Source organism: Juglans regia, chromosome 12 (assembly GCF_001411555.2).
Source record: "Juglans regia cultivar Chandler chromosome 12, Walnut 2.0, whole genome shotgun sequence".
Classification (NCBI taxonomy): Eukaryota; Viridiplantae; Streptophyta; class Magnoliopsida; order Fagales; family Juglandaceae; genus Juglans; species Juglans regia.
This window is the reverse complement of record NC_049912.1, coordinates 24,118,479-24,133,533: the sequence shown is the minus strand read 5'-3', so window position 1 is coordinate 24,133,533 and position 15,055 is coordinate 24,118,479. Positions and strand designations below refer to the sequence as shown.

The 15,055-nt window shown below is 34.6% G+C and overlaps 1 protein-coding gene across 2 annotated transcripts; it reads right to left on the bottom strand.

The window, feature by feature from the left end:
- Positions 1 to 7,581: 7,581 nt before the first annotated feature.
- On the bottom strand, positions 7,582 to 11,375 carry LOC108986163 (protein PSK SIMULATOR 1-like). Of its 2 annotated transcripts, XR_004797721.1 has the most exons (2): positions 9,103 to 11,375; positions 7,582 to 7,598 (listed from the first exon to the last, which is right to left on the bottom strand). XR_004797721.1 is itself a non-coding variant. In XM_018958686.2 (1 exon), the coding sequence occupies exon 1, from the start codon at positions 11,000 to 11,002 to the stop codon at positions 9,257 to 9,259; it is 1,746 nt and encodes a 581-aa protein (XP_018814231.2). In that variant the 5' UTR covers positions 11,003 to 11,375; the 3' UTR covers positions 8,992 to 9,256. The 2 variants fall into 2 exon arrangements, 1 of the variants encoding a protein (XP_018814231.2); XM_018958686.2 differs by lacking the exon at positions 7,582 to 7,598 and having other exon boundaries at positions 8,992 to 11,375.
- Positions 11,376 to 15,055: the final 3,680 nt, after the last annotated feature.

Here is a 15,055-nt window from a genome sequence, read left to right as displayed (position 1 = left end):
TTATTTTGATTTAATGTTTTTAAATATTTAAAAAAAATATTATTTTATTAAGAATTGTAAATTAATTGTAATTGGGTTGTAAGCGTATCACTACTCTTAATTTAATACTATAAAGTAAAAATTATTGCTGGACTATGCTACTCCAAAGTAAATGATTGAAGGAAAAACTTCATCGCATGCTGTATTTCTTTATTTTTGGAATAAAAACATAGGTTTTCTCTAAACTGGAGTCAAGGAAAAGAACATCTATCAACATTCATAAGTTGATGAGACTAATATACTTCCATGGTCGAAAAAGTTTGACAGTTGGACCAGTTTGATTCTATATAGATTGTAGTTCAAAGCAATAGGAAATAGGAAACAAATCTGGGGTTGGATAAACTATTGCTTATTAGACAGTTTAGAATCTTTATAATATACTATACTCTTGAAAGCGGTGTAATCTAGCTTAACTGGTAATAGTTTTTGGTGTTATGACTGGGAAATAGATTTTGGGTTTGAATATTTCGGCGCAAATCATTTCTAAGATCGCTTTTTTGTTGCTTAAAAATCAGTCCACTACATGTTGTGGCTGGGATAATTACTTAGAGATTAAAGTGCTACTTTAAAACTAGGTAGGCTATTAAGAGTATTAGCATCCAAATTTTTGGCAATTGACCTTTCTATGTTGTTAGATGCATAATGATCTGCTTAATGTAATTCATGAAAACAATGGCATGGAGACTTGCTTTATATGGTTACAAGTTTAAGATGGTTATCCAGTCTCTAAACAATTGTTGAATATATTATCAAATGTAACATTTTATTTAACTCTCAAATTTTTAATTGGTTCCTATTGGACAAACGTGGCATCATATAGGCATAGAATCTCATCTTAGGATCACAAGACATGGCAACACCGAAGTGGTGTCACGAAATGGGAAATATATTGGTGCAGAGTACCCACTTTTTATTGTGAGAAAAGGATGCTCAAGATTGATTGTAAAAAAATAAATATTATACCTAATACAGTCTGTCATCTCACACTTTATTTTTGTTGTCTTTCCTCTCTTAGATGTCCATATCTATGTATAGTAATATCGATTTGTCAAGAATCCGTTAGAGTTTGAGCAATTCATGGGTCCCTAGATTCAAGGGTATCCTTATTAACAAATTTATGAAGTCAAAGATTTGCACTGTGCTTGATTATCTTTTGGCATCATTCTTTCCCTTATTCATTTTGTTTCCAGTTTACTTTGTTCAGCAGGCATTCTCTTCTCATTCCATGATCACTTTTATGTTGCTTAAGGGACAGTCCACTACATATAGGTAATTATGAATTGTAAGTTTCATTTTGCATTAAGTGAGTATGTTGCTGATCATTTTGTAATGAGTATGTACAGATGGAATCTGTACAGATTATGTGTCTGATGTTGTGTTAGGTTTAGACAGCATATAAATGGAGTCAATTTGGCTAATCCTAACATGCTTATTGTGTGGTTTAATCTAAGATGGAGTCTGTTTCGCTAATCCAATAAGCTCAACACAACAGCATCGATAGCATGCTTTACAATAAGTTTAATCATAGTCATATATTGTGTTAAACTTATAATTGTGTGCCTTACATACAATTGGTTATAATAACTATGGATGGTGTTGCGTTAAACAGTTTGACCAATCAACTGTTCAATTATAAATAGTGTTTTGTTAAACTTGTGTTAAATATACCTTAAAAATATAGATGGTGTTGTGTTAACTTTGTGATAGGCATGCTTCTATTAACTTTGCATGGATGGAATCAGTTTCAATTATGTGTATAGTATCTTTTTGAATTGTGTGGAGTATATATAAAAAAACATATGAATATTCTCATTGTGCATTCCTAGAGAACACTCTCGCAATCAATAGAGTGCAAGTTTAATCTTTGTGGCATATATTCTTAATCACACTATTTAGAAATGTGTGTTCAAAATCAAGTGTTAAAGAACCCCAAAAAAATTGTACCCAAAACTACAAGATTTAGAATTGTGAGGTTGGCAGCAAAAAATATGAATAATGATAGCATGTTCTCATATATTAGCCTCTTTTTACTGCACAACCTTAATGTGGTCGCATTAAGAGACCATGATATAAGAAAAAAACCAAGTCATGACAGCCAATTTAGATAAGAAATATCTACATGTAGCTAACCTCTAAATTTGTTTCTCGGCATTTCTCATTTATTATGCGCTTCATGTGCTTTACTTTCGTCTTTTAAGGTATGGAGAGATTATATTATTCATCCTTTTTTTGAGAAATCTAAAATAGTAATAATAATAATTAAACTTATGGAACTCCAAAACCATATAGACTAGATTATTATCATAACAATACATAAGTAGTTTCATCGTTAACTTATGTGCAGTTGATTACTGCAGTGGCTTCAAAAATGCTTTTTATCAGCAACGTAACAATCAAAGCTACTACATGTCGTATGTATTTGTGTTTCACTGCTATCATTATTTTGTTCTCTTTTTTTCATTGACCAACAAATGAACTATGGCCTACTTGATTACCTTCCTATGACGGTTTTTATAATGTTATTGTTGCATGTGGCATCCTAGCATATATGATTTGGTTGTTCATTAGAAATAGCTAGTGGTGGCTATGTGTTGGCTCATTAGGCTTATTGTCACTAAACTAACTCTAGATATGGTTTTGGTTTGGAAATATTTATCACCAACTGAAGTAATGAAGAAATCCATATATATGATCCATATATGTTTTACAACAACTTGTTTTTCTTTCAACCGGGCAATGCACGAACTTGGCAAACGTGTCTCGCACATTGCCCCACTACACACACACATAAAACAGAGTAAAACTAATCACAGAGAAATTATTGGAAGGAAACTGATGTAAACATCCATGGAGCCTCAAGTACTTGATCATGTGGCTTGTATTTTTTTGTCTTACGTACAAAAGTTGAAGTAATGACGTTGTAATAACTAATTTACGGTACATAAAATATTGTTGAGTTTGTGAGGCTCAATTTATTCTTGTGTTGACCCGATTTAATGGTCTGACTCAACAAAGACTTGTCACAAATTTTTTGGTGGAGTTTCAAAGAGGCTTAGGCCATGGAGCACAAGCTTGGGCCTATTGGCTAAAGCCAAAGCAAACATGGCCAAGCCTCATGGGGGTTCGGGGGCGAAGTCCTTAAGAAATATTTTGGACCTGGTTTGTGACTCAAGAAATGCCAGACAGAAAGTTCACGCAACAAACCACTCGAACGAAATTTAGGCAGAGAGTTTGCTCCACAGTCGCTCAACATGTCGCTCGAGTAAACATCAGACAGAGAGTTTATTCGAGAATTACGCGATAATTGTGAAATTATGATTTCCTTCGTACAATCCTATACATATGTTTATTAATTATGAGAGTAATGTTATTCATCATCCCATGATAATATAGCAGTAGATGATTGGAGACTATTTATTATATTTTACTTATGAACTTATCATCTAATGTCATATCATGGAATGATGAAAGGATGATGAGAAAATAGATGATGAATTGATTTTTTCTTATTACGAACAGTATAGTCAGTTCTAGAACACTGTATTTCATCCCAAAGTGTATTTTGTCATTGCTCAAGATAATAAAATCTTCTGCAACTCCTTGAACATATACATGTTGCCGAACCATATAAATTTTCGTGTCGTGTGATTATTTTCTTGTTTTACTTTACTTTCTTGCATCGTTTTTCATAACATAAATTATATATAAAAAACTGATTTTAATGATCATCACGCAGCTAGCTGTAAATTACAATAAAAGTTATATACATGCATATTTTTGGACTGATCAAAAGAATGTGAAAGCTACCATTTATATGGGCTGCATTCAGCTGATCAATTCATTTTTCATTTAAAAAATGTGAATGCTAGGAAGATAACAGTAGTACTGATCAACTAAAAAATAATGGAATAGAATAATAGACGTTATTGATAGTCCGAAATGTACCGGCCGGGGAAACCCCAGCGATAGGTAGCAGTAGTACTAGTACCCCATGCATATGCGAATTATGAATGAAACTGACATCATTATAAAAGGAGATGTCCATTATTCTTTTCATACAAAGTGTTGGTTTGGTGGCAAATTTAGTGGACGAACAATTTAATAATATTGTAGAGATCATCAGAGTCAGCAGTAGTAGCAGCACTACTGGTATATAGATTCGATCGAGATTCCAAGGTCGGTTTCCCGTTTAATTTATATATAATATGGTAGCAATTTAAGCCAATTACTTGATTTGATTTGCATGCCATGGCTAGCTTTTGCAGTAAATTAATAAGGTTTTTCGATCGTTGCCCTTGTATATGTTGCTTTGACACAGACATATATATATATATATATATATATATAGATGCTGATTTTTTTTTTTTTCTTTCCAAAACATGAGTTCAAAGCACGTACGCACGCCTATTTCTAATTAAGATTCGCATATCCATGCAGATCATGAAGAGAAGGCGAAGTGCGCGCAACTAAATTACTGTAGAAACATATACCTTAAAATCATTTAGTGTAGTTTTGTATCCAACTTCCTGCGCTGTACGTACGTAAGAACGAATTTACGTGCATTATTATCTCATACATTTATAGTTTCCTGCATATATAGCTAGCTCAATTTGACACACTAGCTAGCTAGGCACCTGCGCGCAAATAGTATCGATCGGCCCGTACGTTGTACCAGCTCCCAGACCCTCGATCCATTGATGTCAAAGATGATAGTTGATCTGTTTTGGATGCGTTGAAAGAGCATGCACGACATGATATATATAGAGATGGATGGAGATGGATCGGTTGCGCGCGTATTTGATGGAACTAATTCATGAAGACATTATATTGCGATTTATTCTAAAAGTTTAAATCTTGGCAGTAAGATTGGTGAACACATTGAATATATTCGAATGCAGCATCTCTATTAATCTAATATCACGTTAAATTACAACTTATGCTAGAAGTGTAAATTAATTACGAGAAATATAGATAAATTTAATTATTTAATTTATAATATTCTACCTTATGAAAATTTGTAGTCCGTAAAATCTTATCATCGTCATCATCGATCGTCATCTAAATAATTATTTAATTTATAATATTCGATCGGATGGTCTGTTAAAGACAGTAGTTCATTTTTCTTTATCATCGTCATCTAAATAATCCGATGGAAAAGATGATTTTGATTTCATCATCGATCGTTGCTGCTTGTGTTTGAGTTCCAAATGATCATCTACTCTGCTGAGTCTGCTCTTCATTCTTGGACCTAAAAAAAAAAAAACAGATTATAGCTATATATCCTCATCATCATGTGAATTAAGCAGTAGTAGTTGCAGTCCTTAACAGTTATTTTGAAGGCCAAAAATTAGGGCTCCGAAATCATGTTATGTTGATTGGAACTCTCTGATCTATATATGTTGCAAATACTAGTACTGTCAACTCTCCAGCGCACGCACGGTTTGGCGATCGAGAAGATCATTCGAGATGCATGGATCCCATCCAGCTCACACTTGTCAAATATTACTAGGTGTACTTTACGTACCAGTTGGGGCATAGAATTTTTCTCGAAGATAATATAAGGCAACAATTAATTCATCTTAATTAGAAAATAACTATATTAAGGAAGACAAGGCATGAATTATAGCAAGTAATTCTATCGTTCATTGCATCAAATTAAGATGATATCATTTTTTTTTTCTTTATGAAGGTTACAAGACTGCAAATTAAAAGAACTCATCATACACAGTACTCTCTCTCTTTCGATCTCACACACACATGGAAGAAAATGACAGTATCGGTAACCATGTTCATCAGATGAAATTCATTGCCAAAAGAAATCAAGAATCTCCAACAGTAGTACATATAGAAACACTCATTTATTCCTATAAAAAGTTTAATAGAAGAAGTGAGGTAATTTCTTATAAAGATTAGGATGAGTTTGTTCCTAAATTATGTGAGACTTCTAGCACGCTATCTCACATGTGGGCCAGTATTTCCACATCATTGTGGGTAAGTCGCAGGAGCCTATCATCAGTCATAAGTTAACCTGCTCTAATACTATATAGAAACACTCATTTATATTGCATGACGATCCTTTTTCATAGAACTTAAACTTTCTTAAAGAAAATAACTGTCTTGCAAAACGTCTCTCTCACTGTACTGAAAGCAGTAGTTTCATGGGAGTATGAGGAGGACAACCTAATTAAGATCACCTCCCCACAACCATCAAAGAGAGACGCTGATCTGGAGGCTCAGTGCTTCCTGTAAATAAAGAGATCACTATAAAAATAAAACAATTATATCGGGAATCATGACAATTACTTTTCTGACTGAATATACTTTTACAGAGAATTCAAATCCGGATCTTCGTTATCAAGGAGTTACGAAACTTAGAAAATTAAAATCAAATCAATTGATTGCGAGGTTAATTTGCATGAAATTGAGTTAAATATTAGGGTGAAAAAGAAGGTTGAAAGTGGCCCATTAAAGGATTCGCAGGCGAACCTTTTGTAACTCATTATTAGCGGGATTCACTGGGGGTGCGCGTTTGTTCCTGGCGCCAACTCCAAAATTTCAAACTTCGAATCAGAAGTTTTAAACAAGGGAAACGAAGAGAAACAATGGAGGTTCTGAATGTCAGGTGCTCCGTTTGGTTGCCATGGAAACAAAGGAAAAAGAAAATTGGAATCTTGATTTCTATTAGGGTTGATGTTGTTTCTGTTTCTAGGCCCATTTAAGTTGAAGGCCCATCCCGATTTCAAGCCCATTGCAAACAGAGCAAGTTTCATCTTTAATTATATTATTTTTAGGAAAAAATACCTCAAGTTGTTATTTCAATTGGGAGAATATCAAGTGGGTTCTACTATATTTATTGTTCATTTAAATCTATCCAAAATATTTATTCGAGCAGCCATAATGAGTTTAGGTATCTTCTGCTAAAGATCCTCAACTTCATGCCGGAGACCTTGATCATTTTTTAAAAGTTATACTATTTATAGATCTTGCACGCACATACCACTTAGTATGAAACCCATTATATTCATAAAACAAGTCAATCTACTAATAATTGTTTTATATAAACTAACGTATAAGTTTATATAGCAAATTTTGAGTGACTTTGTGAGTCAACCAATTGACATAACTGGGTACCCAAAGACTCTCGCTTGTGGACAAAAACCCTAGAGAAGGCACCTCATTCCTCCACTCTCTCTCTCTGGTAAAAAATTAAGAATTTCATATCTGATTTTCGCCGGAGGGGGAGGGGGAGGAGGCCTCAACTTCCTCCTCCTCCCTCTCCTTCCCTCATTTCTCCATTCACTTATCTTGTTTGATTTGATTAGTTTTATTTTACTTTTTTCAAAGTCAAAAAAGGCAAATCTATATTTTTCCAGCAACTCCCAAGAGACGGGCGGCACGAGCAAATTCACAGGTCGAAAATCGTTCAGAGAAAAGTTGTGGTATTACAAAAATCACCGCGTGTGGTTCTCACGTGCCACCCATTTCGACAGCTCTTTTCAACACACGCGCTAGATCACCAAACTCACCACCACCAAACCTTTCAAATCTGACTTTTATGGCTGAAAAGAAACAAGTGTGCTGCCTTGAGAATGAATGGTATTTGAAATTTTCGCGATTCTTTTAATAGTAATGCTACATACAGTCGTGGAGTGCGTAAGCATCGTGCAGTCAATTTAAAAAATAGTAAAATCTATTACTAAAAATTTAATTTATTTTCTCGTGAGTCTCGTATTTATTCATTTTTTAAAAATGATTGTGTGACGTTTGAACACTCATGACTGTAACTATTATTTAAATTCTTTTAAAAGATGCAATCCAATTACGAGGTTTTGTCTATTGACAATGTCGGTCATCTTCCTTCGACGGACCACGATCTTAAGTATGAATTGACGTCCCCTGTAGTCCCCCGCTAAATTGCGGCTATATAAAACAGATGAGGGACGAACAGGCTGGGCTCTCACTCTCTTTGTGGCAGACTTCACATTCAAAATTAATTGATATCCAACAACACCACTGAAGGCTCTTTTATTATCATAGTTAATGCCCTCTTCTACCACCTGCCTAATCCCAAATGATCACACCTCCTTCCCTTGTTGGATGAAGCTTTAAATTTCTAAATTCCTTTGTTTAGAGCACAGGTTCAACCATACTTCATGGACAGTCTTTTTGTTTTTTGCTTTTTATTTTTTTATTTTTAATTTTTGCATGTTTGTTGCCTTACCAGTATTAGTTTTGCTGTCGAGCATTTTAGATACCAGGTCCTAAAATAACATCACTAGGAATCAAATCATTTCTAACCTTCATATAATATATAGAAGAGTCACTGTCAATTTGTCTTTGTATAAGATCAAAAAAGAAAATAACCCATTTTGCAGGCAATATTTTCAATCGTTTAGCACAGGAGAATTTGGGGGAAAAAAAAGGTTAAACACCAAAATTGATGGAGAGTTTGCTATGCATAAGTAGAGATTCGTTCCTTCGAGATGAGCCCCTTCAAAATTAATACATGAAGGATATGAGATCATGTAAAACGTTTCTAAGCAAGATCATTCTTAGCGGGTGGTAGAGGAGGAGGGAAGGCATTCTTAGCAGCATCAGAAATTTTGGTTTCTCAGATCAGCCTCAAAAGGCATTTACACTAGAAATGCTACAACAGGACACGCAGAGACTAGAGATTATACCAAAGTATGTAAGTCAGCCCCGGGTAAAAAAGTTCAGGTTTCCAGGTGTTCCTAGAACCATCTTTATGCATGCCAAGTGAAAGTTTGATCTACCAATTTTAACATAAGTAAGGATGCCAGGATTCCAAGATTATCTTAACATGTAACATGTCATGGTTCTTAATAGAGGCACCATTGAGACTTGGTGCAAGTCGTTTACTCTGCCATTATATTTTACCGACTCAATGCAAAAAGTAACAAATTGCAAGCAACGCACAGGGATTTTGAGAAAGAAAAACAACTTCGAACATATATATACAACTTCGACATAGAAAGAAAATGATACATTTTTTTGTTGCATAAATAATTGGAACTATGTATTTGAAAATTCATATTCACGTACCTTGCAACATGATACTTCTTCAATGTGCGAAAGCTCAGATATTCACATCGTGTTGAACTATCATCTGTGTGTTCACTGTTCATACAAGTATCGGGAACCAAGACAAATGTGCGAAAGCTCACCCACTTCATGTATTCAAAATCCAATTATGTGGTCAATGAAGATAAGCAGCTCCACATTGCAATTGCCATTGCATGCAGTCCTCAAAATCAAAACTGCTGGCACAGTCCAGTAAGGCATTTTGCTGATGCTCGTAGCGACATATGTAATTTAACCCCACTAGAAGCTTGCATATTGCTGCCTCCGTGCCCTTCCTGTCGGCGAAATAGAGTGTCTGAAGTAGCAGAACATTTGACCGCGTAACGATTTGATGTTGCTCGAAATTACGCTCGCTTTGCCACCTGATCATGTTATGAGCAAGTGGCGCAAGCCACTTCAGAATGCCATCAAGGTTGTCCTTCCAATCATGTGCAAGAGGAGCATCATATATTGCAAGATTCTCGTATGACTTGAGATTAGTCCTCAGAGACATTCTTAAGCTCGTCGGCAACATCTGATACAAATCGTCCCTGGCTTCTTCACCCACGAGATGGGGGTAGCGAAGTAACTTTTCTATGACAATTATAATATTTGCATAATGTAAGGCTAAAGCAGAGCCTCCCACCGTGTTGGGAGGAGCATAGACCGTCAACCGGCTTTTGGCGCCGAACCGAGCACTTTGCATCTCACCGGATTTGTATGCAACACTTCGGGATCGATTGAGAAGATTAGAGTGATTCGTGTGCTCGGATCTTTTCAAAGCAGGATTACCAGTGCTATAAACTCCTGAAACTTGGCTACTTTGGTCCTCGCGATCAACAGCATCATCTTCATCATCCTCAAACTTGGAAACCGAGCTGCTTAAGCTAAGACAATCCATGAAAAGCCTCCCTGGGCTCGTTCCACACGGGAAATTAAGATCTTCAGGTCGGAACAGCGATATCTCTCCCCTCCGCGAATCAATTTGAGGATTAAAGCTCGTCACCCTTTTCTTGCCCGAATGGCACCCATTACTCCTGCTAAGAACCCGTTTCAACGGTTCCGAGCCCGGACCCGTATGAAGAGGACGATGCAAATCAATCTGTCCCGAGAATGGCCCACATTGATTGTTCTTCTTTTTCATTGCAGGGTCTCCAAACACTGTACAAATCCTAGAGTATATTGTGCACGCTGTCCTGGCTAAGAGCTCCACAACCTTATCGTACGTAAGGTTCCAAAGCGAAATCTCCTGGAGATGCCTCACGTCCTGCCTCTGCCACATCAGTTTCTGCTCGAACGTCCGCTTACTCTCCTCGTGCTGATTGTGCTGGAACTTCTTTGTCGCCTGCTCCAGCTCATTCAACACCTCCATTTCGCTGTACAGGTTCGCAGTCGCATTCACGAGCCTCTCCATCTTCCTCACCATTCCTTCCATATCCCTCACCAAAAAACCCAATTCCCTCACCTCAATAACCCCACTCACAACGTCTCCGTACACGTGCTCGAACCCTTGCAAGGCCGGCTCGGAGCATTTCTTGCCCAGCCTAGAGACCACGCTGGCGACGCTGTTCAAGTCGTCGAGCTTCTCCCCCAGAGCGAGTTCCAGAAGGTAGGACTCGTCGGAGGACACCAGGTTCAACACTCCCTCCGATTTCAAGATCTCGGTCATGAGCTTGGAGATCTCGGAATCTGTAAGGGATTTGTGGAGGTGAACGGTCTTTGACATCACGGTGGCGACTTCGAAGGAAAGGATGCCAATTGTTTGATTTGGAACTTGGTTGTTTTTTAAACTCTTCTTCTTGGATGGTTCGAGGAGTAGCGCGTGCTTGAGATTCGAGCTCACCTGGCTGCCCATCTTCACAATCCAGGGCTCCGCAACCATTGCTGTCTCCAAACCCAGAAACTCCCCACCACCGAGAAAACAAAAAACGAAATCTTCTAAGCAGCAGAATTCAAAGCCAAAAAATCCCGATCTGTTACATTAATCTTGATACACCACAATCCGCGTGCTGAGGACTCAGTGAAGATGAAGAAGATTGGCGTGGCTGTTCATTTGAGTACGCGTGGAGGAGACAATAGGAGTGCGAATTCGAGACAAAGAAAAAGGGGGAGAGAGAGAAGCGAGAGCGGATGGAAAAAAAGATGGATTGGGGTTGAAATCAAGGGCGATGGAGGAGGTGAAGTGGTCGAGAGAGGCGCGCACACTTGGGACGACTGAGAAGCAGTGAATGAAATGATTTAATTCAAAAAAGAGAGAGAGAGAGAGAGAGACGGGGGATGGTATTTGACTTGAAAGTGGTCTGAGGGTTTTCGCTTACGAAAGTACGGACGATATTACGTCTGCACTCTGCTCCTTTACTTTCTAGGGTGCCCCCCTAACCCGCCCCGCCCCGGCATAGCGGGCCGGCTATCCCGCATCGCACGTGAGAGGACGGGACCCCGCCTTGCATGAAGGATTCCTAGCGGTGGCGGCCTTACTCGAGCAGGATCCTGCCTCACACTATATTTCGCTTCCTCCTAAATTTATAATAAAAAATATTATTTTTATATTTATATAAATATATAAAAATTATTAAAAATTTAAATTTAAGTTAATAGATTATCTTACTTAAATCAAAATAATTCAAAATACAACTCTAATGAATTTATATTTTTTAAAATAAAATTTATAATTATATTATATTATAATTTAGGTTTAAAAAATTATAGACCTAAAACAAATTATAGACTCAGTGAATCATTGGGTTGAACGGGGGTATGACGGGACGGGGTATAGTTTCAACCCCACTCCCGGCTTCCGGGGCGAGATTGAGAACCCTCCCCCTACATGGTGAGGGGCGAGTAGAGGTGTCAATATGTGACACGACCCATTAACCCAACACGAACACGACACGATAAAAGCGGGTTAGGGTTTACTCTTAACGGATTCGAGTCAAAACGGGTTGACCCTTTAAGACACGACAGCTTAACGGATTGATAACGGAACAACTCGTTATGATCTGTTATGACCCGTTAAGAAAGTTAAAATTATAATTATACTCTTATACCTAAAAAATAAAATTGATATGATTTTAATTTCGATATTTTTATTGTTTAGATTATAATTTTGGACTTGTAGTTAGTTTTATATTTTTTATAGATATTATGATTTTAACATTTATATAAAATTATGCTAAACTTAACTAGATTAAAGAGGTTAATTTTGGGTTTGTTTCAATCTATTTACATAAATAGGTTAAAACGGGTTGACACGACACGACCCGTTATGTTATTGGGTCGTGTTAGGGTTTGAGATTTTGACACGATAAGCTTAACGGGTAGGGTTAGGATTGACCTATATAGTATAATATATATGTCTTAACACGACACGAACACGACACGTTAACACGATTTGACACCCTTAAGGACGAGGGGCAGGGCACTATGCGAGTAGCACCCCTATTACTTTCTCTCTCTCTTTTAATAAATTCTTTTACCAAAAATTCTATCAAATTTGAAAAAGAATTTTGATATTCATAAGTCTCATGTAACACACATCATAATTTCTTTTATTTTTTTATTTTTAAAATTTTTTTTAGTTTTATTCTTTTTAAAATAATTGAATTTTTTTTATTTACCATCCATATACTATACATTTGATAAGAAAAAAATTTAAAAAAATAACAAAAAGAATGGTGTATAGTATTTGAGGGTTATGAATAGAATTTTTTTAAAAAAAACATAAAGTTTCTTTCAATTCTGAACAAATATGAAAGATGCTACTCGAGGTTCCACAGTATTTTTTTTTTATAGTGATAGGGTTACTATCCATTTACTATTTATAGTGTATTTGAAATTTTTTATTTTTTTATCATTTTCTTTTAAGTATTTTTTTAACATCCTTGATCATTAAGAAAAAAAATTAAAAATATATATAATTTTACTAATAGTCATTTCCTTAACCATTAAGTAAAATAAAAAAATAAAAAAAAAATCAAATATAAAAGAGTAACAAATGGATTGTAGGAGGGTAATAACCCTATCTTTATATTTTTTTATTAAATTATTAAAGAAGTCTTTTTTTAGAGGTGCTACCCGCATGATGCGGGACGGAGGCACCTCCCCCCTGCACCATGTGGGGGGAGGGTTTCCTACCCTACCGCTCAGCTCCCACTCAACTCCATGACACATCGGGGTTTAAAACTTTTTTTGGGTCTAAAGTTTTTTTTTAAATCCAAATTATAATATAATTTAAATTATAAATTGAAATTTATACATTAAAAAAAATATAAACTCATTAAATTTATATTTTGGATAAGCCTCACATTACTTAAATATGATTATTGTATTACTTTAAGCTCTTATATAATGGTTGGCCTAGGAGGCTAAGGCAATCTATTAACTTGAATTCAATTTCAAATTTTTAACAAATTGTATATATTTATATAAATATTAAAAATTCTAATTTTTTATATTAAAAATGGAACGGGGATGGGGCAAACATGGGCCCACCGCCGCTGCCTACACTTAATTTTTTTAATGATATTGTAAATTTTTTTAAAAATACTAAAAAAAATACATGGAAAAAAAAAGTTAAAAAAAAACAATGTATTGTCGGGAGCCCAACGTGTGGGTGCAGAGCCGCTCAACAAATATTTACACAGACAAGCATCCATAAAAAGCTAGAAGTTTCAGTTAGGATTTTTTTTTCATTTTATCTAACAAGTTTTTTAAAAAGGAAAATGCTAGATTACCGTTGTATTTGTCCTCTAAATTTGATAGCTAGTATATTTTTTTCTAAATTGTTTAAAATAATAATCGCTATAGATTTGTGTATTTTTTTTATAAAAAATTGTTTGAAAAAAAGGCTAATTGCACTTGTGGTGGGTACGGTACGCCCAACAATAAAAACTGAACGGCACAATAGCATTAGTCTTTTAAAAATACAATATATTAAAACACTCTCATTGAATTAGTTAAAAACTTAATCTAATAAGTATTTAGCTATTAAAGAGTAAAATATGCTCACATTAGATTAGTCAAATTCTAAATATTTAAAATTTAGCTATACTGACTTTCAAAAGTTTTTCTAAATTTAAAGGTTACTGTACATACATCAAATATATATTTTATTAATTATTTATCTCTCCATTTCTTTCTATCACATATTTTATCACAATTAATATATTAATTTGACTTAGTGATATATTAATTTAATAAGAACATGATTATTCATTAACATATAATAAGTAGAATAGTAAAATACGATAAAATTAAAAAAATTAATAATTAAAAAAAATTAAATATTTTTTAAATTATTAGTTATTCATTATCATATAATGAATAAATGTATAATTTAATGTAGAGATTTAATATAAATAATCAAAAAAAAATTTATCTTATATTATTTTATTATTATATAATGAAAAAATAACTATTTTAATGTATAAATTTATGTGAATGGAATAATCAAAAGTTAAATTTTTTTTACATTCATAAAAAATGTCTTTTAACTTTGACTAATCTAATAAGAGTGTTCTTAAGAATTAGGTCTAATCCATTAGAAATTCATTATCAGGGATAAAAAAAAAAAAAAGGAAGTTGACTTACGAAAATGACATAAATCAAATAGGACTTGACTACTCTAAAGAAGAAAGATCTCTATAAAAGAAATAGATGACTACAAATATGAGATTAGATACCCCTACAAGAAAAGACTTCTCTACATAAGGGGCATCTTCTTCAATATCTCTGAAATCATATTTCCTTCGTGGTATTGAGAGCAATAAAAAGTAATGAGAAATTATAAAATCATCTAAAATGGTGGATTTCATTCCAAAATGAGTTGAGATTAAAATTAAAAAGTTGAATAAAGTATTGTTAGAATATATTTTTTAATATTATTTTTGTTTTGTGATTTGAAAAGTTGAATTATTTATTTTATTTTATATTGAAA